This window comes from Phaenicophaeus curvirostris, chromosome 19 (assembly GCF_032191515.1).
Source record: "Phaenicophaeus curvirostris isolate KB17595 chromosome 19, BPBGC_Pcur_1.0, whole genome shotgun sequence".
In the NCBI taxonomy this organism is placed as follows: Eukaryota; Metazoa; Chordata; class Aves; order Cuculiformes; family Cuculidae; genus Phaenicophaeus; species Phaenicophaeus curvirostris.
This window is the reverse complement of record NC_091410.1, coordinates 9,373,140-9,398,091: the sequence shown is the minus strand read 5'-3', so window position 1 is coordinate 9,398,091 and position 24,952 is coordinate 9,373,140. Positions and strand designations below refer to the sequence as shown.

Genomic DNA, 24,952 nt, shown 5'->3' with positions numbered 1-24,952 from the left:
TCCTGCTCAGAGCTCGCTTCCACACTGACAGAGCAGGGCTCATCCCCCAGTGCCACAGGCTGCAAATACCACATGAGCCTTAAGATCAAAGGATCAATTTGAAAGCAGAATGGCCAATCCCATCCTATCAAACCTTTTCCTTATCAGCCACCAACTAAGCCCACTTGAGAAACTGGGTGAAAGAAACGGGTGAAATTAAGCAAGCTGTGATTTTTAAATGCTATTCAGGACAGCTTATGCAGCCAGGCAGGGATCACAGCCCCCTGCCTCAATCAGCAACCAGACAAACCCTCCTGCAAACCCAGGATTTTGTGTGGCTCAGAGAGATCCTGCCCTCACCAGCTCCATTTCTGAGCAGGAAAAGAGCTTTGCAGCCACTGTGGGAAGCCACTCGTAATCCTCAGGAGAAGGTCTGTTCACAAAAACAACTGAAAATAAGAGTCCTTCAGATTTCCTAGAAATCCAAATGAGTAAATGGCAAGCATCACTTACGGGGTCTTGATGAATTACAGCACCAAGGAAATTAATGCCTGTTATTATGTTGCTGTTATATGCCATAAAGAGCAAAGAAATAGGCAGGGGATAGAGAACAATATCCTACGCGAGCACTAAAAAACCAAAAAAGAATCCACTAAACAAAATTCACTTTTCTCTGCAAATCAGTTTGTCATCCTGTAGGCAATGCCACGTAAAATGCCTCGTAAAGGGCTGCCCAGGTGCCTCCCCCTTGGTGATATCAATTGTTGCAACAGCTACTTGCACCTTAGTGCTTTACACCCACAGACCCACGCTCCACCTGCAAGCTGGGACTGTGCATCCCCCACCAGCACCTCGAACCCGGCAGCAGCTTTAACAGAGCCGTGAGCGACGTTATCTCCTCCTGCAGGGATTTAAGGAGCTAATTCTCCTGGGTCAGCAAATGAACACACTTCCTTTAGGAACGTACTCTGGATACCAACATGTCATCAATTATTCATCCGCCTCTTTGAAGAGCTGTTAAGTTCCTAGTGGGAAATTAATCTTGCTATAATGAGGTTTGTATTTCTAGGAGAGTTGAAGCATATCCCTGTCGCCAATATTTAAACTCTAAGATTCTTCCCAAGACTGAATTCCAGTTCCTTCTAGGTAGCATCATTTTATCATTACTGCACAAGAAAGCACAGATGTTATCAGAATTCAGTGATTTTCTCATTTCTAGGTATCCACCATTACAAGACAAACTAGCAGACGGTTAAAGTCATTTTAAAAAGACTTTTTTTTTTTTATTTTTCAGCTTCACCAAGACAGCAAGCAGATCTCACTTTGCATTTGAAACATCAATCCCACCATGGTGCTGGAGGTGACCTTGTTCCACCACCATTCACACACACACAGGGCAGCACGTCCCACCAGTTCCAGTCCTGCTGAGCGGTGTTTCCCCCACAGCCCCAGCTGCTGTCACAGGCACCTTTGGAACAAGACCGGAGGTCTTGGCACAGCGGTGTGAGTGCTCTTACTCTTGACCTCACCACTTTCCACACTGCATTTCTCTTCCACATCCATAAACACAGGCTCTTCCACGTGAAAGCACCTGGATCTCTGGCACGCGACTTCCCCAGAAGCATCTGCTTGGCTGGATTTCCACATCCCTGCGCAGTACGGGAGCCCTGGGACACCTCTACCTCCCACTCCAACCCAAGAGTCTGCTCCTCAGACTGCCAGCAGCACCCTCCCTGCTCCCCAGGACTTCCAGCAAACTGCATTAGCACAAGAGTGTGGTGATTCTAAGAACCCCCAGAAGCTCACAGCCCCAGCTCCGCAGCCAAAATTCCCTCAAAGGCAACAAGAAGACAAGCGTCTTTAGGTGCCTCTGACTGAGATGAATCTTAGGAAGAAATGTTTTCCTGTGAGGGTAGGAGGTACTGGCCAAGGTTACCCAGAGAAGTGCTGGCTGCCCCATCCCTGGAGGTGTTCAAGGCCACCTTGGAGCAACCTGATCCAGTGGGAGGTGTCCCTGCTCATGGCAGGGGGTGGAACTGGGTGGGCTTTGAGCTTCCTTCCAACCCAAACCATTCTATGATTCTTTTCCAGACCCCTGTGAATTGCCCCATCAGCGCACGTAAAGTTTTCCATCCCCCTGCTAGAAACGGTTGGTGCCCATGCACACACATGCAATACACCTACACCTTCTGCTTAAACATTTATGGCCCCCATCACAGCTGCCGTGCCACTTAATGAGAACAAACCAACCTGCAATTTATTATAAAAGATTGCTGCTTGTTCGAATATGGCTTTGGTTCAGCTCATCTGGGTGGGACACAGCTCCCCACGCTCAGGTAGGTTCATCACAGAGGGACATAAACATGCAGAAGTCCTTCTCCTTGGAACATAACCATGAAGAGGGTATGGGTAGCAGCAGCAGACTGTGGTGTGGGTAGTGCAAAGGCATAGAAGTCCCTTGAGTTACATTCTCGTGATTATTAAGCAGGGACAACGTGCTTGACCTGAAGGCAGCCCTGCAGCCACAGGTAGAAGCTGCCTGTGGAGACCCCGACACCAAAAGAAGCTGGGACAAAGTCACATTGGCCAAGCAGAATTTCAATGCATTTTATGCCTTCTCTACAGCCGTGCAGGAGAAGCCAGCTAATGAGGCCAGATCACTCCTAACTATCAGCCTGAACAAAAATCCTTTCAGCGGAACACAAAGACAAAATTTAAATGATTAATTTGCAGTTTATAGCAGCATGTATTATTATTTGTGGTATGAATTATTCAGTTGTCCCCTCTCCTCCCCTGGGTTCCCAGCAAACAAGAGCTTTTGTTCGAGGAACGTATGGTGGGATAGAGAAATGGCTCGGTTCCCTTTCCCCTGCGGATTCGTGTGCTGCAGCCCACGCAGCGCTTGCATCCTGACCCTGCCAACAGACAGTGACAGGACAGAGAAAACAAAACCCAAGGCACCAGCTGGATTAATCTGCTCAGACAAAGCAGTTCTGGGCAATCGCTACTCACAACTGTTTGTAACCACAGGCAGATGCAGGCAGCGAGCAAACAGAGTCGTGAAGCTCTGTGGATCTCGCCCAGCCCAGCAAAACCTCACTGTGTCCCTCCATCAAAACGCTGGCTGTGAAAAAAGCAATAGGAGAAATAAATCTGTTTTGGTGCTGTTTTACACCATAACACCCCAGAAGGAGAAAACAACTGAAAGGGGTGAGCATGGCCAGACACACTTTGCAGGGAGCTGCCAGCTCCAGCACGGCTGGTTCTGATGAGAAGCCCTGCAGTGCCTGCTTAGGTAATCGCACATTCGGGGCAGGGAAAAGGTGAGTGGGATGAAAACGTGATAAAGGTTTCTGTGGCCAACAGCAGTAGGAAAGCACAGCAAAACCAGACAGTTTGAAAATGGAAAGAAATTGCCTTTCTGCGTAGAGAATTGCAGGCAAGCCACCACGGACCTGCTTCAGCATCGCTTGTTAGCTCAGCTTCTCCCTCCTGCTCCAGAGACAGCTCTATAAATGACTCAGGAGTTTACCCATTACAGGCACTAATAAAGAACCAATTCAGCACCAGCTGAGGCCCGTGATGTGCATACACTAAGACAAAAGAAGTTAAAACATCTCAAAACCTTCTGACATGCCCACACAGCTCAACTCTATTGCTTTGATTCCGAAAGACGAAAAGTTACAGCGCAGCTTTGCCTCCCAGGTTTCACAGGGATTTGTGGACAGGCCCCATCAAGGTTATGCAAGAGGTGATGGAAAACATCAGACAATAACAGGGTTGAGCCCCACATCACCTGGAAAAGCGAATGGACATGAAGAAAGCCAGACCATATCGCTGTGTGCAACACCATGGAGTTAGTGATTGACAGGAATGGTTGGACTCGATGATCCCATGGGTCTTTTCCAACCAGATGATTCTATGATTCTATGATAAAATGTCATTAAAAGAGGATTTTAACCCCTAGTGGGCTACCAAATGCTTTACCCTGGGGGAGCCCCAGGCAATTTCACAGGAAGCTTTGCCTGAAAAAGCTTCCAGAACTGGGCACTCTGCAGTGAACCCACCCGTGCGCAGCCAGCCGAGCCAAGGGGGTTCGGTTGGCTTTGAAACAAGGACACCAGTGAGCCCAAGCTGTTCAGAGCAAACCCTGTAGGATGTGACCCAAGGTAACTCTTGCAGACTCACGGCAACAGATACAGGGAAAAAACAGCCCAAGAGAAGCCCGTGGCCTTGCTCAAGGGTTTATGTCCATTAAACTAGATGGAATTTGGGTAGCACGAGGCAATTGCACTAATGCCACCTCCTCGTTTGCCCCACAGGACCCAGACCATCTACATCCCAACCTGTTCCACTTTTCTCCCCCTTTCACCAAAGCACAACAACACGGAGGAAATCATCATTTCAATCCATTGAGCTGTAATGACTAAAACAAGCTAATAAGGCAGGACACGGCCACTGATTCCACTGGAGGTACCCGATTTTAAAGAATTAAAGGTGCTGGCATTATCCCAAAGCTCCTTCATAATGCAAACACTTCTCTGGAGGAAAAAACTCTTTCCCAAACAACCCAGAACAACCCTAAAAGCAGGGACCGACTCATGCTGGAAACTGGTTGTCACTGACCCCATACAACCTGAATCCATCACAGATATTTAATGTTTCATTTCTACCACGCAAATAATTTCTCAGGCCACTGCTCACAGATGTTTAATGCAATAGACCTGTGAGATCTGAGTGAGATAAGAAAAAAAAAAAGGAGCTTTCACATGCATATTTCAGCAGCCCGTCATTCCAGCTGGTGGAAATACTGTATTTAATTGGCTTTTGTCACCTTTGTGGCTGTTACCGCTTAGAAAACACCGATCACCAACTCAAAACGATACCGCAGAGATAAACGTACATTATCAGCTCTCTGCTGGCTTTCCAGGTGTCTGCCTACAAATGAGTTTTTGAAATATGAGCTGCTGCTAGTGGGGCATTAGAGACCCCTTGACTCTCTCCCCCCTGCTCACGCTCCCCCTCTCTTTAACAGCACCAGAGTTAAAGAGGAAGACTTACCAGCCGTGCCCACATAACAGACAAAATTACATTTATGTCAGGCTTTTATTCATGCATCGTTTCCCAGGGCACCCCAGACCCAAAGCCTCAGCCTCCATCTGCTCAGGAGGAGCACAGGGAGGTCCCAAGGGAGCCGAGCAGGCGGCTACAGAGCCAAAAAGCAGCCTAGAGCCAAGGCCAGGGCCCCTTCCCATCCCTGGCAGTCACAGAATCACTAAGATTAGAAAAGACCTCTAAGCTCATGCAGTCCAACCACCAGCCCAACGCCCTCATGCCTGCTGAACCATGTCCCAAAGCGCCACATCTACATGCATTTCGAACTCCTCCAGGAATGGAGACTCCACCACTGCCCTGGGCAGCCTCTGCTAGTGCTTCACCACTCTTTCAGTAAAGAGATTTTTCCTAATAACCAACCTAAACTTGCCCTGGCTCAACTTGAGGCCAGTTCCTCTCCCAGTGACACAGCCCTGCTCTACAGACGGGTACCCAGAGTGCACACAGAGGACAGCGAAACAGTGATGCACAGCACACAGGTACCCAGGAGAGCCCTGTTGTTCCCTTGCGAGGATTTGTTTTTAGCCTTCACCTTTACAAGACCACGTTTTTGCTGGTGGCACCTCACCTTGAGTGTAGGAGCAGGGCAGAGCTGTCCTGCAGCTGCTGAGAGCATCACCCATGGCCAGGGCTGCTGCCTGCATCCTTCTCCCAGTGCCAGCACCTCACCTGGCCACCTTCCCACACCTTCCAATCCCTCACAGAGATACTTAACGACTTTAAGCAAGTCGTTTTAATCCATCGAGGTGCTTAATAGATGAAAATGTCAAAATATGTGCTGATGAGGTGACAAGTAATGGGAGGTTTAATGAAAGGTTAAAGCAACCTTTCCCAGAGCGAGTGCATGCAGCCCCGCTCCTCCTGATCCCACATGAGTCACTGCCATGTGAAACACTTTGGCTAGGGCTGAACACACAGCTCTGTCTTTGTGGGCTGCTTCTGATCTGACCTTTCTCCTCTCCCGCTGGCTGCTCGTGGGGTCATCGCATCACAGCACCACTGCAAACAACCACTGCTTGATCCCTGACACATCCACACCCAACGGGTCCTTTTGAAATCAAATTGGACATGCGACGGGCAGCAGCTTCAGAAAACTACATCCCAGGCTGCTTTTCCCCACCGGGGTAGAAAATGCTGTGAAAAAAACCCATGTGCATCTTTCCTTTGAGTCATGAGTGCAGGCTGAGCTGGTGCCAGGCTCTGCTCCCCTTCACCCTCCACAGGGGTTGAGCTCCATCGCATTTTGGAGCTCATCTCCGTCGCATTTTGGAGCTCATCTCACCGCCCACATGGACACCTCCCCTTACCCACATATTCCCTTCATCCTCAAGCTGCAGAGAAATCTCCTTTTTCTTACTAAAAATAATGCCTTTCAGCAGAAACCAAAGACGCTCCAAGAGTGGCCAAGAATAATCGTTAAGAGCGACGCGCCCAGCAGAAGCAGCAGTGGAAGGAGGTCTGCTGTGATTTCAGAAGGAGGCATCACATAGATAAGACACAGATTAATCGGCACAGCTAAACAGTTCTCATTCTCATGCTCCGCCGAACCCCAGTGGGTACCAAATGCATATTAAAGTCAACAATTGTGAAATAGTCTTGATTTCAACAGACCAACAAAAAAATTCAAAAAGAATGTTACCAGCCTTTAATGGATCTCTAGGAACATTCATATAAATAATCACTTTTCTTTATAATTGAGATGCAATATCCCTCTCATTGCCCCAGCCTTCTCGCAGGAGGCTGAGTGTATGGGAGCACCTGTCCCAGGAGAGCAAATTCAATCAGTTTTTGCTAATGACAAAGTAACCATCCTGGAAATCACCCCCTCCCAAGGAATACCAATCTGACAGCACAGTATGCAACCTCTGTGCTGCTGTAGCCACCCGCAAACTCCTCTCTCCATACCCTCCTCTTCAGCAACAGGCAATCCCTTTGCATCCCTGAATTCACTACCATCTGAGGACTAGCTCCACCGCAGAAAATACCAGCTCTGGTTTGGGTCTGATGGACAAGCTCTGCCTGAACCTTGCTGACTTGGCTCAAGATTGAAAAAGCTGCAGCTTCCAGCATCCCACCTTGTACTCACTGGCACGTGTCAAACCTGGACTCAGTCACTGCTTCGTGGCAGTAAGACATCACCACTGCAGGGTGCTCACCTGGGAGACTGAATCATAGAATTACTAGGCTTGGAAAAGACCTTTAAGATCACCCAGTCCAACCACTAGCCCAACACCACTGTGCCTACTAAACCGTGTCCTGAAGCACCACATCTACACATCTTCTCAACCCTTGCAGGGTTGATGACTCCTCCACTTCCCTGGGCAGCTTGTCCCAGCGCTCTACCACTCTTCTTGTAAAGAAGCTTTTCCTAATATCCAATCTAAACCTCTCCTGGTGCAACTTGAGGCCATTTCCTCTTGTCCTCTCTCTTGTTACTTGCAAAAAGAGACCAGCACCCACCTTACTACAACCTCCTTTCAGGGAGCTGTAGCGAGCGTTGAGGTCTCCCCCCAAGCCTCCTCTTCTCCAGACTAAACAGGCCCAGTTCCCTCAGCTGTTTCTCATAAGACTTGTGGCTCCAGACCCTCCATCAGGTCCACTGTCTTTCTCTTGACATGCTTCAGTAACTCAATGTCTTTCTTTTATGAAGGATAAAGAGAAAGAAGATGGATCAGGTTGCTCAAAGCCCCATCCAACCTGGCCTTGAACACCTCCAAGGATGGGGCAGCCACGGCTTCTCCGGGTAGCCTGGGCCAGGGCCTCCCCACCCTCACAGGAAAAAACATTTCTTCCCAAGATCTCACCTCAATCTACCCTCTTTCAGCTTAAAACCTTCTCCCTTTGTCCTATTATTGTGTTCCCTGATAAAGAGCTCCTCCCCAGCTTACTTGTAGACCCCTTTAAGTACTTGGACATTGTCACCTGGGTGTACAAGGACCTCCCCCCCCCAGCTCATCTTCCCAGGTGATTTGCTCACCTTTCTCACTGATGCTACCATCTAAAAGTTCTTCTGTTTAAAGTGTTTTCTCTCCTGTCCGTGGTGATCCCCCACCATCCCTCCCCGGCTCCCCACAGCACCTTCGCCACCAACAGTAAATTTGTTCCATATTTAGCTCACACACTCTGTTCTGCTCCTTGCTTTGTTCTTTCTCATGAAAAAGAAATAAATTCCAGCTTGCTAATGGGTTTCTGGCATAGGGAACAGGAGAGAGAGTCTCAGATGGAGCCACATGAGATTTGGGGGGCGAGCAAGGGACGTCAGTGCCATGACTTGGTGGCTCTGTGAACACCACACTACAACTGCCACATCCCATTTGCTCCAGCCAAACACCTCTGGGTAACGGTGACACTTGGAGCGGAAACATTGCAGAAATCAAATCAGGGAGGAAAACATGGAGTTAATATGGAAAAGCAAGATATTTTCTTGCAGGAAGGAAAAGTCTGGAGCAAAGCATATGACTTGTGCCATGTGCTAGGATCGGGGGCCACCTTGTCCTGCCCACTGTGTCACAACGAAAAAGGAAAATTCAGGTTTCCTTGGCAACGTTAGGGTGGCTGGAAGCACTGGTGTCTGCCAGCAACCAGTCCCAGAATCAGCCCCGCTGCCTCCCCCAGGAGCAAGTGGTAGCAGAGAAGGCTGTGCCGGCAGGAATGCTCCTCAGGGTGATGGAAAGATGGGGCACCACAGTCCTTGAGCAAGCAGGATCCCAGCCAGGTACCTGCCATCAGCTGAGGGATTTTGTGAAAGAGAAACCTGTGTTTCCCAGCTGTCAGGGGAAATAAAGGCAGGGCATCACCACAACCCAACAGAGGAATCCTCCGCAACCCTTTCCCCATGCCCACCACCTTCTATGGACACTCACTGGGAAATGACTGGGGCTCTGGTTAAGCCCACAAGGGTCCCAGGCAGGCACAGATCTTCATGACACCCCTGTGATTCCAAGAAGAGCTCCAGGGCACAAAGGCAGCTGGAGAACATGGCCTTGATCCTGCCCTCCATCTCTCCTGTACCAGCACGAGCGATATGGGCAGGGATGAAGGCTCCACAAGGGAGGGCCCCCGACATCAGACAGCAGGGACATCCCTGCCTGCACACCACCAGCCTGGAGCAGAGCCCTCCAGAAGGATCCCACAATCCCAGGTTACCAGCACCAGCCCCACAAGCTCCATCCCACCAGGCTCTCCTCCTCCCTTCGAAACGAGAGCAAAGAAGAAGGTGGTTCAACTCACACCTCGCTAATTGTTATTTGCGATACACCAGTAACATTTTAATTAATCTGAAGTCTTCAGCATAACAGCCACCCAAGGTACAAAGATAAACCAGAATAAACAGGGCTTGATTAAATACATAATTAATGTTCCACTAAACCCAGCATATATGAATATTAATTAGCAGGAATAGTCAGTGGTTTGGCATCTCCTGTCATTATCAATTTATTCTTTACATTGCCAGCCCCAGCTTTGGAACAATTTAACAAATCTTTAGCTTGCCGGCAGAGCCCACTAAATACAAACTGAATGCGAAAGGCTGGTCTTTACATTCAATTATCTCACCCGCACATTAACTGGCTCCTAGCATATTTGCCTGAAACCCAAGATAGATGCATTGCCAAGACTGAAACGTGTTCATCTCTGAAATGGGGCTCAAAGTAAATAAAATCATTCTCTGCAGGCAATAGAAGAGGAAGCCTGTGGAAGCAGCAGTGGAAAACATAAAATCATGGAACAGTTTGGGTTGGAAGGGACCTTAAAGACCCTCCAGTTCCACCCCCTGCCATGGACAGGGACAACTCCCACTGGATCAGGCTGCTCAAAGCCTCATCCAACCTGACCTTGAACACCTCCAGCGATGGGGCAGCCACCACTGCTCTGGGCAGCCTGGGCCAGTGCTGTGAAAGGGTAGGACAGAAAACCTTTGGGAACCACCCGGACAACCTCTGATGACAGGAGGCAGACACTGAGCTCATGGGGAAGCGCAGCACACACGAGACAGAGCACCAGAGCCATGCGCTGCTGCCAAACCAAGCACCGAGTGCCCCGGCAGCCCGTGCGTGGCAGCTGCATCAAGACACCGAGCATCCCCAACTTCTCAGCTCAGCACCTCCCGCCTCCTCCCCGCTGCACGGGCGCTGCCACCCGGCACGCTAACTGAGGTGTCATTTACACTGCAGGAGGCTGCGCTAATTATAGTGTCAGCCTTTCCGCTCGCAGGGATGCTAATTGAGGTAGAGCATTACAGTGTTTCCAAACCCTGTGCTGCAGGCAGGGGCCACAGCAGAGCAGAGACGTTGCCACCAGCGCTGTTAGGACTCTGCCAGGACAGCAAAAGGGCTACGGCAAAAGCCAAGCCAAGCCCCATCACCAAGAGGCTGCACCAGCATCTGCTTTTTCACACAAGGAAAGACTCAACCCTGATAATAAACAGGGCAGGCCACAAGCTCCCATTTTGAATCACAATCTGAATTATTTATTGGAGAGAAATCAGCACTGGCATCCTGCGACATCCAACCTCTACGACTTGAAACCTCTGGATGTCTTTGAGCAAATCCTTGTTGAAGTGAGGACATTGCTAGAGGGCTTTGACACCACTGAGTGGACCCACCAAGCAGAATGAGCTGCACACCAGCACTGGAGAGCTGCTAAAAAAGGGACATGCCAGCTGTAAAAGAACAGGAGAAGGGCTTTGGGGACAGGGCTTGGCAGGGACAGACACCCCTAGAGGTGCCTGCTGAGCTGAGTCAAGCCTCCAGGCAGGGCCTGAGCAGCAGAGCCATCCACATGCCACTGCTCTCACACACCTCACAATATGAAACTTTAATGTTGTGCCCTTTAAGATACAAGAGAGAATTTCTGAGCCTCTGCAACCATTCAAGAGGGACTTTTTGCTCTTGCAGAAGCAACGAAAGGTTAGACAGACATCTCTGTGACAGCCAGGACCACGCTGCCATTAATCTATTACTACTGGTGACACTTTGTTCACTCCTTTAACAGAACTTTCCACTTTTTTTTCCAGTGATAGAGACAAGAATCCCCAGTTGACATGGTCAGAGGCAGTGAGACGCACACGCTGCCTGACTCTTCACCCCAGGCTCCCCAACACTTTGAAGGATGAACTCCAATTACAGCTCACTTGGTGCAAACGCTTCCCCTTTTTCTGTGCCTATTGCTAATTTAAAGCTCCCTACTTGTGTCTGCCAGGCAGCTGCCCTCCCCAGGCAGATGAGTTACCTATCTATAATTAACGGGAAAAAGAGGTGAAAAGAGGAAAATCCTTTTGCTGACAAGCCTAGAGCAGCGTTAATGTGCAGAAATAGCCCCTGTTAGCAATGCGCAGGCAGATCTACCCCAAAGGATGCTCAAATGCCCACGTACATCCCAACTCCAATGCTGAGGCAGCTTGCTGCACATTGTCTTGGATTTTTAACTCCCCTTTAATCCTGGGGTTCCCTTGCAGGGTGGAAATAAAGGATCTGTGATTACAGACCCATAATGGGAAGGCTATATCCAGTGATGGAATTTAAGATGGATGACCTAGCATCAGCTAAAAGTCACTGTCAAAATCAAAAAGCAGGCATGAGGAGGCAAAGCAGCTCTCCCTCCCGTGCTCTGAAGCAAGCCCTGCGCTACAGCAGCTCTCACGACTGACAATAGCTGCTTCCTTGCCAACAAGCCACACGTTCACGCCAGCTCGGAAACCGTGGCCCTTCCAAGGGCACTCATCATTCTTCCCCAGGTTTACAGATCCAAGCCATGCAGAAAAAGCCTTTTTCTATTACTCCTGCCTCCGCCCCCTCCCCAGGCTACAACCTGAGAGAGGCAGAGACAGAGCTAGGAAAGAAGAAAGAAAAGAGGAGGGGAAGAAGAGGAGAGAGGGGAGAGTAAACCAGGAAAGCAAGCGGTTTAAAAGGTTGCCTTCTATTACTTCCAACACCGTCAAGAATTGCAAAGCAGCTAAGTGTCCTCAGCTGTTACAAATTTATCTCATCGTTTTTGTAATTGCATCTTTTCCCACGGCCTCAACACAGGACACAGCTCTTCAAGACTCAGGGCTCTGCAGTTTTCCATCTATTGGCAAACTCCATCCCTTGAATAAGAAAACCCCAATCGTACGTGCTCCTGCTGAAAAGTAGCGCTTTAAAATGCATCTCTTGCTCATACACAGACCAGAAGAGAATTGAAAAAGAGACCAGAATTTGTTGTCTTTACAGTGTCATCTTTCTCAATATACTCTCGGATTTACAATTTTCGCCCACAACAGGCTGGCAATAACAAGTGAGGCTGCAGATGTTCAAGACACAGTAGCAAGCCCAAGCCCACAGGCTCCTTCCAAACTCCCCCTCCCCAAAGAAGGTTTTGCTGCCAAGACCTTACACAGTTCAGCCCTGCCAAGAGAGCGAGGATTTGATGTGATAGACCTTGTCAAAACGCACCCCGGCACCCGCTCAAGCAAGAAAAAGGAAGGGAGAGAAGGGGGGAGCTCCGTGCGATCCTCCCAGGACAGCACTGGGAAGATGCTGCCTGTGACCCAGGATGGAGAGGACTTACCTGGGATGTTGTGGATGGTTATAGCGAGGATCATCAGCATAATCCGCCTCCAGCTGCTGCTGCTGGCTGTCGGGGCACCATCCCTGGATGCAGAGAATGCTGGGGGCGCGTCAGGCAGGCTGCTCCCTGCACCCTTCCTCCTCTGATAGGGCTCCCCATTCTCAGCTTTGTCTGTGGATACAAAAAACAGCTGGGTCAGCCAAGAGAGAGACAAACGGACAGCCAAGAGGGAGACAAATGGACAGCTGAGCATCTTCTGCCACCCCTCCCAGAAGGAAAAAACAGAGGGTAGGAAAAACCCTGACCAAAGGCAGGATGAAGGGGGATGTGTTGCCCCCCACCCCCTCATTTCAGTTTAGGGTAGAGGGCTTCCCTCCAGGCAAACTGCACAGCCCATGGGCCAGGGAGACCCTGAGGCAAAGCCAAAGCTCATTCCCTGTCTTTTTCTTCTCCCAGGACCTGCTCCTGGCCCTGCACAGCTCCCCAGCATCATCTTCCAAGCTCATGCCCACCTATAAAGTTCAGATCTGGCAGGGACCAGCTCTGGGACCAGGTGCTAATGAGGATGATGAGGACAGAGCTGCCAGGAGTCACAGTGAGAAGAGATCGTGTCCCCCAGCAATGCCAAACCTGGCAGGTCAGCAGCTCTATTGCCTTTGCTGATGCAGGAAAACCCTGTAATACTTCCTTTTGATTTCACTCCAGTCACGAAACGAGTCCATTGTGCCATATTTAGGAACCATTTGTTCCACTACCAAAAGACTTGCTGCTGCCATTTGTTGAGACATCACTAGATAACTCCAGCTCTCCTGGACCTCTGCTCCCAGCAGGACCATTCCAATCAGCTCTATTTCAACCAGCTACTTAAAAACGAGCCACTAAAACCCAAGTCCCAAGGCTGTGACTGGTGAAACAAGCACCAGGCAGCATTGTAATGAAGCCTACGTGCACCAAGACCTTCACCTTGCGCACGAAAATGTGAAAGGAAGCTGAGAAACAAGGAGTACTTATTCCTCAGTCTCACACAGCAACAACTACAGCTTGTTATTAAAGATGTAACATGAAGACAATACAATTCTCTGCCCCAAGAGTTATACAGTTCTCTCTCCTGTCCCTTGACCCACCCACTCCAAGAATTTTTTCGCAGACACAGTGTAAAGAGCAGCCTGGAACCATTTGGGGAGAAAGGCAATTGCTTCCCCTGCCGTTTGGAGGCAGGATGATGCCCAACTGTCACACCATGCGCTGCACAGCGTGTGTTTGCAGAGCCAATTAAGAACCTCAGCGTAAAAGCGCTCATGCAAATTGACACACAGGGTCACCTTGGGAAAGCAGGGGTGTCAGCAACACTCTGCATCTTGCCATCTGTAACAAACAGACATGTAAAGGCATCCCAAAAGCGTCCTCAACGACACAGATAATAAAACCATGAATTTAATGTATTTTGGTACCCCCAAAAAAACAGGACAAAAGGCTAAAACTCCACTTGTCTGCAGCGCGACCAGACAGTTCTCCATTGATTCCCTCCTCCCGTGCTGCAGGATCATCCCTGGATGGCGTCACCAGGGCTGCAAACCGCAACACCCACAACTCTCATGCTTTCCCCCAAAAAGCCGTTGCTGGTCTGCAAACACAGCAAGACGCTGCAGAGATAAATACTGTTGTTGTCGTTTGCTGTATGGAGCCAGACACTTTCTGTCCCCAAATCCTAGCCCAGTCAACAATGTGCAGTAACATTTGATGGCCGAGATTCATTCCAGCCTGCAGGGACAAAGATAAATATTTTTTTTAAGCAACAGCAAGGACAACCAGATCCAGTGGAGCAGCTTGTCCAACTCACCACAGGAACGCTGGCGTGGCAGACCCCTGGCAACGGGGCAGCCAAGGCTGAAGCCGCTTACAGATGAAATTCCCTTCTTCTGCCAGGCGACTGGATTCCTTTAATTGTTTGGCATGCAGCCCCCTGGCCCCACAAACTGCGTTATCCTCAGCTGAACCTGCCCTGGCCACCAATGCTGACCCACAGACCTACACCCAGTCCACTGCCAATAGCTCCATCACCACAGCCCTGTCCTCGTGAGCTCCCTACATCACTCACACTACAGGACCACCTACACAAAAACCAGGGTAAGGGGAGGATGCAGGGAGGTGCAGGAATCCCCCTCCAGCATCAAGGGCTTTCCAGGGAGGAGGAAAAATGGTTTACGTGACATTTAGAGAAAAGCACTTGCATTCAAGTGACAACACATCAGCGCTTCTCCCTTTATAGAAAGCAACAAGTGTTAAATAAAAGCACGAGCAAAGCCAACACTGCGATTGCCAGGGCAGTGTGGGCTCTAGAGGCAGTTTTTGCAAGGTACGAGCACAGGATGAATGCTGAAAGCTGAGGTCTCTGTGACTGCTGGTGAAGCTTTGCATTTTGCAGGCTTCAGGTAGGCACTGGGGAATGAAGGGAAAATGCAGAATATAAAATCAGTGAGTTGTTTTTTCTTAAATCAGGCCAGAAACTGCCTGCTGACAGTACAGCAGCACCTCAGCGGCGCTCTCACCTCCCGCAGCACCAGCTCAGAGCGGTGTTACCAACACCAGTCAGGCTACTCCAGCACTGGCAATTTTCTATAATTTTGATTTCTTTTTCTTTTCACTCATCTCCTTCCGTGACCTCCTCCAGTCCATCCTCAGCCTTTCCAACATTCAGACTGCACTTAAAACTAAACCCAGCTGTTGACTTGACAGCAGCCTGTGCCACCCAGGCAAGCACAAGCCTGTGCGCAGCACATCATCTTCTGCAATTTTAGCTCTTCCCTTACCTCTTTCTCACCTACCCCAGGGACCAGGCTCAGGCTCCCAGATAAATCCTCCCCTGGATCAATCCAGTCTCTCCCTCCAGCCACAGCAGCACATGTAGCAAAATGCCAAGTCAAGGAGCCATCCATCACCCTATGTCACTGCTCTGGCAAAGTCCTCGATCGAATCATCCTCATCTTCTCTAAGATAAAGTAAACAAAATGAGTAAATCCAGGGATTTACTTTATCGAGGATTTCCAGTCATTACAGTACAGATGACATCCTCGCGCTCCTGGGCAGGGGAGGCAGGAGTACCTCACCCAGAAAATCCACAGCAGAACCACGGGTGGAAACTCCAAATTTCTCAGTTCTTGTCCCCATGGTTTAGGCAGAATGAGCCAAAAAATCAACACCTCCCAGCTGCTCTTTGCTTGGCACTTAACAGAACCAATAAACCAAATATCATCAGCGTTTCCAAAAAATCTCTCTTTCCATCTCTGAACAAAACAACCCTGCCTTGGCATCCGCTCTGCTCACAAGGCCATGGGTTTGTCCCCTGCTATTGCGCCCGCCGCTCCCATTCAGCTGTTTCTCGTGCACTGTTACCCGGGGACTCGCAGCTCTCCCCAGGCTGGTGGCAGGGAGGGGACCACCACGGTGGCACGATGACCAGGATCCTTCGCTGTCCCCTGAGGACAAACACAGAGTCCTCAGGAAAGCAAGAGCTGCCTTGTGCTCCAGCTGGACCCAGCTGCCTCAACCGACCCTAGCAATCGCGATGCACTCACACACGGAAACTCCCAGCGCTTTGAGCTGCTGGTTTATTGGGCTTTTCATTGCCTTACTCCAGTTGTATTTTCTTCTTATTTCTGCTGTCCTCGGATTTGATGGATTCACCGTAAAACTGCCCCAGGACTCCTGCAGCATGGCAGAGCAAGGCTTTTGCTAACGTTTAAACATCAAAGCAAAGCCTTTCCAGCTCCCTCTTCCAGTCTTCGATCTCCAGCTCCCTGGACCCCTATTTGGGGGTGAATTTTCATTGAGAAAAAAAACCCCAAACAAACCAGCTTTGCTGAACGCCTGGCCATGAGCACAGGGAAAGCCCCAGAGAGGAGCTGAGTGCCGCAGAGGGACCCCGCTGTGCCTCCGGGCTGCTCGTACCTGTGGGAAACGGATGCCCAAGAGCGTCAGACACAAATCCATCATCCTCCCACACATCCCACTTGGCTCACAAGCACTGGGCTTCCCTGACTCTGCAGAGAAGAGCAAGGGATGTAAAGGCCAGCATCAATCTCCTTGTGTCATGAAACTCTGGAAAGTCCAGCTACTCCCGTTCTGTTGAGAACTACCATGGCATTCTGGCAGCGCACTCACCCATTATCAAACTTCTAGATACGGACCATTTCACAGCTCTCATCAATAAAAGCAAACGCCCAGACCAGCTCCATTGCTTAACGTAAGCCTGACACCTGCTAAAGTCTCCATTCCATCCCAGCACGCAGGTGTCACTTGTATTAAACACTTCTGTTTAAAATTAGATTTTCACAGAATCATTTAGATCAGAAAAGACCTTTAAGATCATCGAGTCTGTTTCCAACACTGCCAAGTCCATCCCTAAACCACGTTCTTCAGCACTGCATCCACAGGGCGTTTCAATCCCTCCAGGGATGGTGATTCCACCACTTTGCTGAGCAGCCTGCTCCAAAGTCTGACAGCCCTAACTAACTTTTCCTTCAAGCAGTCTTCTTGCTACTACTGAAAGGACTTCTGAGGAAAGTTAGACTTCTTACAAGGATACCTGGAGCTACTCTGAGGGCAGCAGTGACAAAGGACAAGGGGATACCACGGTGCCTACGGGGCAAGGAGCTCTGCTCCCGCCTGCTGTAGACAGGAGAAATCTGTGGGAAATAAACAGAATAGATGCAGCTTTTCTAAGGGAGGCACAGAGAGCAGCTTAGATGGACAATTTGAACACAAAATTGCCTCTCATACAAATTATCGGTGCATTAGCAGAGGATAAAGGCAGCAAGACCAAAACCAGGGAGACAAGCCCAGGGTAATTTCCCCAGTAGTGTCACATATAACAGTGAGACTACAAACCACACTTGGGTCAAGCGATGTACTTTGCTACCAGTTGCTGTGGAGAAAGGGGGGAAAAAAAAAATAATTAGAGTGGACTGATGAACCCAGCTCTCAGTGTTGGACACAACACAGGAGGGGATTCGTGCGGCTGTCAGACAAAATGCAGCACCCAGAGTGCTCCCAGCTGGAATTCTGTATCTTGTGCAGACTAAGGAGAACAAAACAATAATTATGGCTAAGCACGGACTTGGCTGGAAATCAGGAAAGTCTCAATAGCAAATTGGAGTAGTGATAAGAGCAGAAGAAAGGGTGGTTTTTTGAAGAATAGCTGACACCATCAGACAAGGGTGCTCGCAAGAACATTGCCAAGACAATTATGTGGCAAATAATTATCCATGCCACATACATTATTTTAAATCTTGTTCACAAAAAGTCCTCTATATACTCGGCTCAATTTATCATTATTGAATTTCTTAGCAAAGCTGCAGGGCAAAGATTCTGCCAAAAGTTTAATTACATACGTGCAGCCTGCTGCATTTTTCATATCCTCTGCAGCCAGCACTGGAAAAAGATAAATGGCTTTGAGTATGGCTTAAACTGCTGCTGAAATATAAAAACCAACTGCCTTCTTATCAGCATGTGAAATGGCTTTTTATTTTTTATTATTTCTTAATGAAAACTGTTTGCATTAGCCATGAGCTCAGCTTTATTGCATGCACAAGCAGAACACAAACAGACGAACATACTATTTACTCTCTGGGCTCAAAAAAAAAAAAAAGCCAACCCTTCTTGACTGCAGCACTTCAGCCCCAAAATTCAAACCAAAGTTTATGGAGCTCTCCAGCTTTTCACAACTGCTTTAAAGCCCTTCTCCTCCTCCCTAATCAGGTCTGGTTTTAGACCTGTCTCTCTCCTCCTACAGCTCTCAAATGCTTGAAGTTAAATGTGCTCAACTGGGCTGCTGAGCTGGGTCTGAGGCTGCTTAATTTCCCTGTCAGCAAAGTCTCCATGCAACCCTTCTTAGGTGGCCTGAGACCCATTTTAATCTCAATTCAGCTGCAAAATTCTTTGTCCAGCCCAGACCCATGGCACTGAGGAGCTCCAGAGCACTGGGAGGTACCCAGTACTCGCCGTGGGAGGCATGTGCTCACAAGCAGCATCTCTGCATCTCCTCTCTCCACGCTCATGGGAATCTGGAGCCTCCTTTGGCTGAAGATGCTGGAAGGAAAAACCATTTACATCTCCAAAATCCTCCTCCACCTCTTCCCCATCCATTTCCTGAATTACTTCTTCCAGCACGACTCTGCCTCATCAAGAAGGGATGTGGATCTGCCAGGGGCTGAGGAAGGGATCTCTGGGCTCTTACAGCAGCACAACTCCCACGCCTGGGGACCCAGAGTTTCTCCCTTCAGCTTAAACCTGCAAGGAATGAATTTATAAAAATTCATTTATAAATATTTTTCATCTCCCATCTCTGATGTGTGGGAGAAGGGAAGGAGAGACAGTGCCAAGCACGGATGCACAATAGACTCATTAAAATCTATGATTAACTGCCACTCGTCAGATATTTGTAAAAACTGTTTGGTGTTGATGTGCATGGGAACAAGGCAAAGGAAGAAAGGCATCAAATACTTTTTATTTCAAAAGCCTCCACCCAGTCATGTCTCTGCCTCTCTGATCTGTTTCCATGATATCCACTACAGGTCACAGCAAAGCAGCAGCCACACACGAAGCCAGTAGCCAGCCCAGCTCCAAGTCCTGTCCGAGTCCTCTCAGCTCCTTCAAGCCCCACACCACTCTCTTTATTGACAGCACCCGCTCATCCACAGCTGGAAATTTGTATTTTGCATTATAGCTGCTCTATTAAAACCAGGATGGCTGAGCAAACTCGGTCTGACCCCGCGTCTGGGGGCAGGGTAGGGAAGAGGGAACCATTTGCTAATGAAAATGATAACACAAGCAGTTGACATCTCTTCTCAAGGTGCAGAAAATAATCGCATGTTAAATTCTCCCCCCTAATGGCCGAGATAAATGAAAATTACTTTGAAAATTTCCAAGATTCCCAAAGGCCTAATAGTCAATCGAAGCCCCGTACAGAGATGCTTGCCTGTACAGCAAGCGTGACGCTATTAACATCTCTCTCTCTGCAAACCCAAGCCCTTTCCCCGCTCCGTTCATCACCATAAACCCTCAATGCTCCATTAACTTTAAGCAGATGTAACAAATGTTCCATGGCAGTTGCGCTTCAGCCCTGTGGCACATTGGTCCCTTCGGCGCTTCCACTCTCCAAAATCACCCCTGGATTCCCCCCTCTTGCTGCAAGCACAACGGCAGCGCTGCTCGCGTGCAGCGCAAACGGCACAGCCAGAGATGCAAAAGCATCTCTGCAGGTTGGGAAAAGACACGTGCATGGGATGCTCAGGGAGGACCACCCTGGTACGGAGCATCCCTCCTTCGTGTAGCTCCTAAAGGCTACAGAAGGCAGCCAGCACCATCCCCCAGCACACTGATCCACACACGGACTGCTGTGCTCCATTCCCTTCTCCCCAGCCTCTCATTTTCCTTCTTTTTTTGACCACGAGGAAACCTCAGAAGAGAAAATGCACCAAAATAAACAGTCTCAGCCCTTGGGAAACAGAGCCAGACACATGCATGCTCTGAGCAGCACCCACACTCGGCTCTGCGTTACAGAAACAGCACACTCTGCCTTCTGAAAACACCAATATTATCTTGCTTCCTCTTCTTTTTCTTTTTTTTTTAAAGGCTTTTTTCAATGATAACCAGCAGCACCTGGGTCTGAAGCCATCAGTCCAACTTCTCTCCCCAGCACCAAGTGCCCATCTCATAAGGTTCACTTGTAATTGAAGCTCTTCCTCACACAGGCTGGCAGTGAGCAATCAGAGCCCATCCTTCATCCAAACTTTCCACACCCTTGTTTTCCTCATCCTCCCCGTGCCACTGCAGCAGAAATTTCAGGGAGCAGAGAAGAGTCTTGATGCTAAAGAGGAGATGGGTGTTAGTGAGCAACTGCTCCCTGCTGCCGCACGGCATGCTGCTTTTGTCTGACACCTCCATAAAAGGTTTTAATTACTCCAAGTAATTAAGCACAGCACCTCTTATGGGATAACTGCTATCCCTTTGCAGACAGGTATGGGAGAGGCAGAGTGCAGGAGGCTCCAAGCAAGGCAGAAGGGAACAGGCAGGAGTCCCAGGTCACACGCCTCTGCTCTGCCCAGGTCTGACAGCATGGATCACGCTGGGGCTGGAAATAAAATTGCCACAGGAAAAGGTTTTCATTTAAGGAATGAGTCCCAAAAGCAAGGAAAATGCAGCTCGTGGAAAATCTGCATGCAGAGAACAAAGCTGACGAACAAGGAGCTCCTCACAGTTAATAGAATCATAGAATGCTTCGGGTTGGAAGGGACCTTTACAGGTCATCTATTCCAACCCTCCTGCAGGAGCAGAGACATCTTTAACTCAATCATGATACTCAGAGCTCCACCCAACCTCACCTTGACTGTTTCCAGGGGTGGGACCTCCAGTACCTCCCTGGGTTACCTGTGCCAGTGTTTCACCACCCTCATAGTAAAAAATTTCTTCTTTATATCCAGTCTCAATCTACCCTCCAATAGTTTAAAACCCACTACTTCTTGTCCAATTATAGTCAAAACAAGGGTGTTTAAAAAAAAAAGAAAAACATATCTTTACTGCTAGCGAAGCTCAGGCTGCTCAAGCAGAGAATGCAGATGCCCAAGCAGAGTCCGGTGCCATCAATCCCATCACCACACCAGGCGTCACAGCAGGGATGGAAGCACGATGCTCGCGACACCCATTTGCAGATTGCGGTGACTGCAGTCCCAGCCTGCTGGCATGATCTCAAGCCCTTCAGCCCCCCGTACGTAACAAATTCATTTTCCAACGTTTCTGGCAGATAAAAGAGGTCCATGCATCTGCTCAGGCTTTCAGCGAAGAAGATAAATAGAGTGTCATGACTCACTGTCTATTAGGCGCCTTCATTTATCCAAGCGTGCACAGGAGCTTTCATAAAAGGTTGTTTAATTCAGCATGACTGACTACCACTTGCTCTCAGACACCCAATTATTGCCAGGATCCGTCTGAAATTTGGAGTCAGGAGGATGCTGGAGTGTGCCAGCCTGCCCTGTGTTGGCACCAGCCCCGCTGGGTCCCTCCTTCATCCCATTTGCAACACGACCATCAGCTACCGAGCAAAGGGGAACCCGAGACCCAAAAAAAAACCAGCTCAAGCATCACATCTGTAACAACCCAGCCTAAAAAGTGATGTAGCTTACTCCCAGTGCTCCCTCAGGAGCACCTCCTTCTTGCAACACTCCTAGCTATTGATCCAGAGCATCCTTGCTGGTGCTGCACCACTTCTCCCTTCCCAGCCTCCTCTCGCTTCCCAAGCATCACCTCTGTCCCCGTTAAACCTGTATCCTAATGCTCAAACTTGAGCCCCGCTGCTCCAGCAATTCATCATCGAGGCTCACACGAAATTACTGCTGCAGCCCTCTGCGTGCCATCAGTCATCCACAGCGGTCCGAGAAATCATGTAGGGGCAGATACACAATGCACAGACCTGTCTTGCTGCCCCACTTTATCTCCACCCTGGTGATCCTTCAGGCTGCCATGTAATTTCTGCACTCGGGAAAGCTCTTGTCAACTCAAAGAGCTACCAGCGTGCATTTGGGCTCGCTTCTGAATTGGAAAATGATTCTGTAATGTTCTTCATTGACGGGGAAAGGCGCTGGAGAAATGCAATAAAGGGAAGGAACGGCACAGGTTGACCAAAGCTGGCCCAGAGAAATCAACCCTCTGCAGATCTCAATGAGATGCATTAAAGCCACACATCATTCCTCCAGAGCTGCAGGGCTTTGCTCTCACAGACATCAGCCCCCCCATTCACAGCAATGTTGACGCCACAACAGCCTGTTGCACAAGGATGAGGGTCGTGGTGGAGCCTTTGAAGTGAGGTCTTCTAGAGGGTCTCTTGCTGCACTCACTGTGTGAGGGAGGATGCTCAGTCAAGGAGGAAGAACCTGGGGCTTGGAACCACCTAAACCCCATCACTGCATGTTCCTGTCCCAGAAATCATTGCATGAGGTTTGGGACCTTGCAGTGAACAGCACCACCAAGGCTGCTTCACAGTGAAGGACCAAACCCCAAGTGACAGAGGTGACATGGTGTCACGTTTTAGCCCCAGCCAGCAACTAAATCCCACACAGCCGCTCAGTCACACACCCAGTGGGGAGAGGGAGAGAATCAGAAGAGCCAAAGTGAGAACAGCTGAAAGGTCTTTGACTTTGTGCAAGCCAAGCACGCGCTGCAGCCTGTAATAAGGACAAGGCTAAGGCACCGCTCACCCCTCGGGCCACACCAGTTACCTGATTCCAGAAGACAGAGAAATGCCAAAACCCTTCCCACTCAATGTTTGCGGTGCTTAAAGATTAATTTCTTAGGCAAGAGCGACAGCACGATGTTAGATGTAATTACTTGCACCAGGTCCTTTTAAGCTAACTAATTCACGCTAACTTCCAAGAGCTCTTTAAAGAGGTCCCAGTAGATCAAGTGCATCGCTGAATCACTTTATGTTGAAATTTTACACATTCGAGTTAATTTAATCACTTCATTTCAGAGGGCTGAGCTGTGTTTGGATCTCTGATCCTTGGCAGGGAACAGCTTCTGATCTGAGCGAGATCAGAACCAGCGAATCTCTGAAGAAAAAAACAGCACAATCTCATTGCCTGCTTAAAAAGAAATCAGTAATTTCTACCAGGAGCTATTTCATCAGGGCTGGGATGATGGTCAGGCAAGTGAGGGGGCAGCTGGGATGCCAGGGCACTCACTGAGCCTCCTCCAAGCAGCTCGATGCCAGGCTGGCACGATGGGATGCAGCCAGGGGCTCCACCAAGCCACCTGATGCCACCACCACAGGGTCCCACCACCATCCTGGCACATCAAATCATCCTCTTTCTTTTGCAGATGAGGCTTCCTGGGACAGGGGATAGTTAGGAGAAATTATAAAGCACCAAGTTACCAAAATCAAGAGGGTGCAGGGGTCAGTTGCAGCCTCTGTAATGGTCTAAGCAAGACCCCCAAGAGGGAAGGACAACTCCAGGGGGTTTGGAACTGGATGAGCTTTAAGGTCCCTTCCAACCCAAACTATTCTATGATTCTACATCGCATCCTGGGACCCAGTTCTTCAAGGTCCAAGTGGATCCCCCTCCTTGAGGCTGAGCAGCTTTTATCCCAACACCCCAAATTACAAACTGGATCTACCAGCACAGCCTCCAGTGTTCAAGGAATAAATACAGGTGGCACCAGACATCAACCTTTACAACAAATGTTCCCCCAGTGTCAGCACCTTGCAAGCCAATTCCTAGAGATGCTGTTCAGCAGCTTCACACGTGCTCTGGAATAAAACCACATCTGGAGGGACACACCTGGGATTCCCAGCCTTTCCCCAGCACAAGGGAAAGGCACCGATCCCTCTGGGCTTGTCACTGTCATGGCCAGGCACGACCAAACACACGCTTGGGAACAGGGGCTGTTCACGTAGTCTGAAAAATGAAACGAATCAAGAATCAATTTCCCAGGAAAATAAATAAAGTGCTCCTTTGTTCTCAGCAGCTCAGCCCTCAGACTTACAAAATCAATCTCGGTGCCCTCTAAAGGGACAGGCGGATTGGATTTTCGCCCGCTCTCCTGGTAAAACCAAACCATCAGGCTGCTTGCAGGGGCACAATGCATCATCCCTCACTCTCCTGTGCCACAGAGCCAGGTGAGTCTCACACCTGCACCACACACGAGCCAGTCTCTTGATCCACAGAAACAAATTCCAGCACAACAACAATGGCTTTTTTTTTTTTTGCAAATAAAGCAGATTTCAAACAGGAAACAGACCTGGAGAGGAGCAGCAATGCCACAGCTAGCATGGGGCTTGAGCGTTGGGACCCCACGTAGATTTTGTTCCCACATCCCATCCTTCCCACAAGACTTCGCTGAGGTCACATCCCATCCCTGAATCCCTCAGTGGTACCAGCACAGAGGGTTAGATCCCAATGGCACCCCCAGGTACTCTTCCCACCCCAACAGCCGGTCCATGACCAACGGATGCTCATTAGCTGGGGTATAACGAGCACTCAGGAAGAAAAGCAGAAGATTTCACTTTTCCCACTTCAGAGGCACCCGTCTGTCACGGCAGGGCAGTGCTTAAGGGGAAGAAAACAGATTTGAAATGAGCCCTGCCAGAGGAGCAGGAGATGCTTCCAGCACCAACGAAAGGATCCCAGTCTCTTTCTTCTGCGTGACAGTGCTATCCAGCCTGCTACTGAATTTTTAATTTTCCTATTTTAGGTAGTCCTTAGGGTAAAACCAGAGAAGCAAACCTGGGGCTTGACTCGCAGCGTGATGCTGTGAAAGAGAG

General features: G+C 49.3%; 2 protein-coding genes across 4 annotated transcripts in view; one reads left to right on the top strand and one right to left on the bottom strand.

The window, feature by feature from the left end:
• Positions 1-24,952, top strand: part of RPL38 (ribosomal protein L38) — a 472,498-nt gene that overhangs the window by 228,307 nt on the left and 219,239 nt on the right. The window lies entirely within an intron of this gene.
• The window catches only part of SLC39A11 (solute carrier family 39 member 11), a 95,064-nt gene that overhangs the window by 28,636 nt on the left and 41,476 nt on the right, over positions 1-24,952 (bottom strand). For both annotated transcript variants that reach the window (XM_069872256.1, XM_069872257.1), the window contains exon 5: positions 12,640-12,810. In XM_069872256.1, the coding sequence (XP_069728357.1) occupies positions 12,640-12,810 (171 nt within the window). The remainder of the gene's footprint in view (positions 1-12,639; positions 12,811-24,952) is intronic.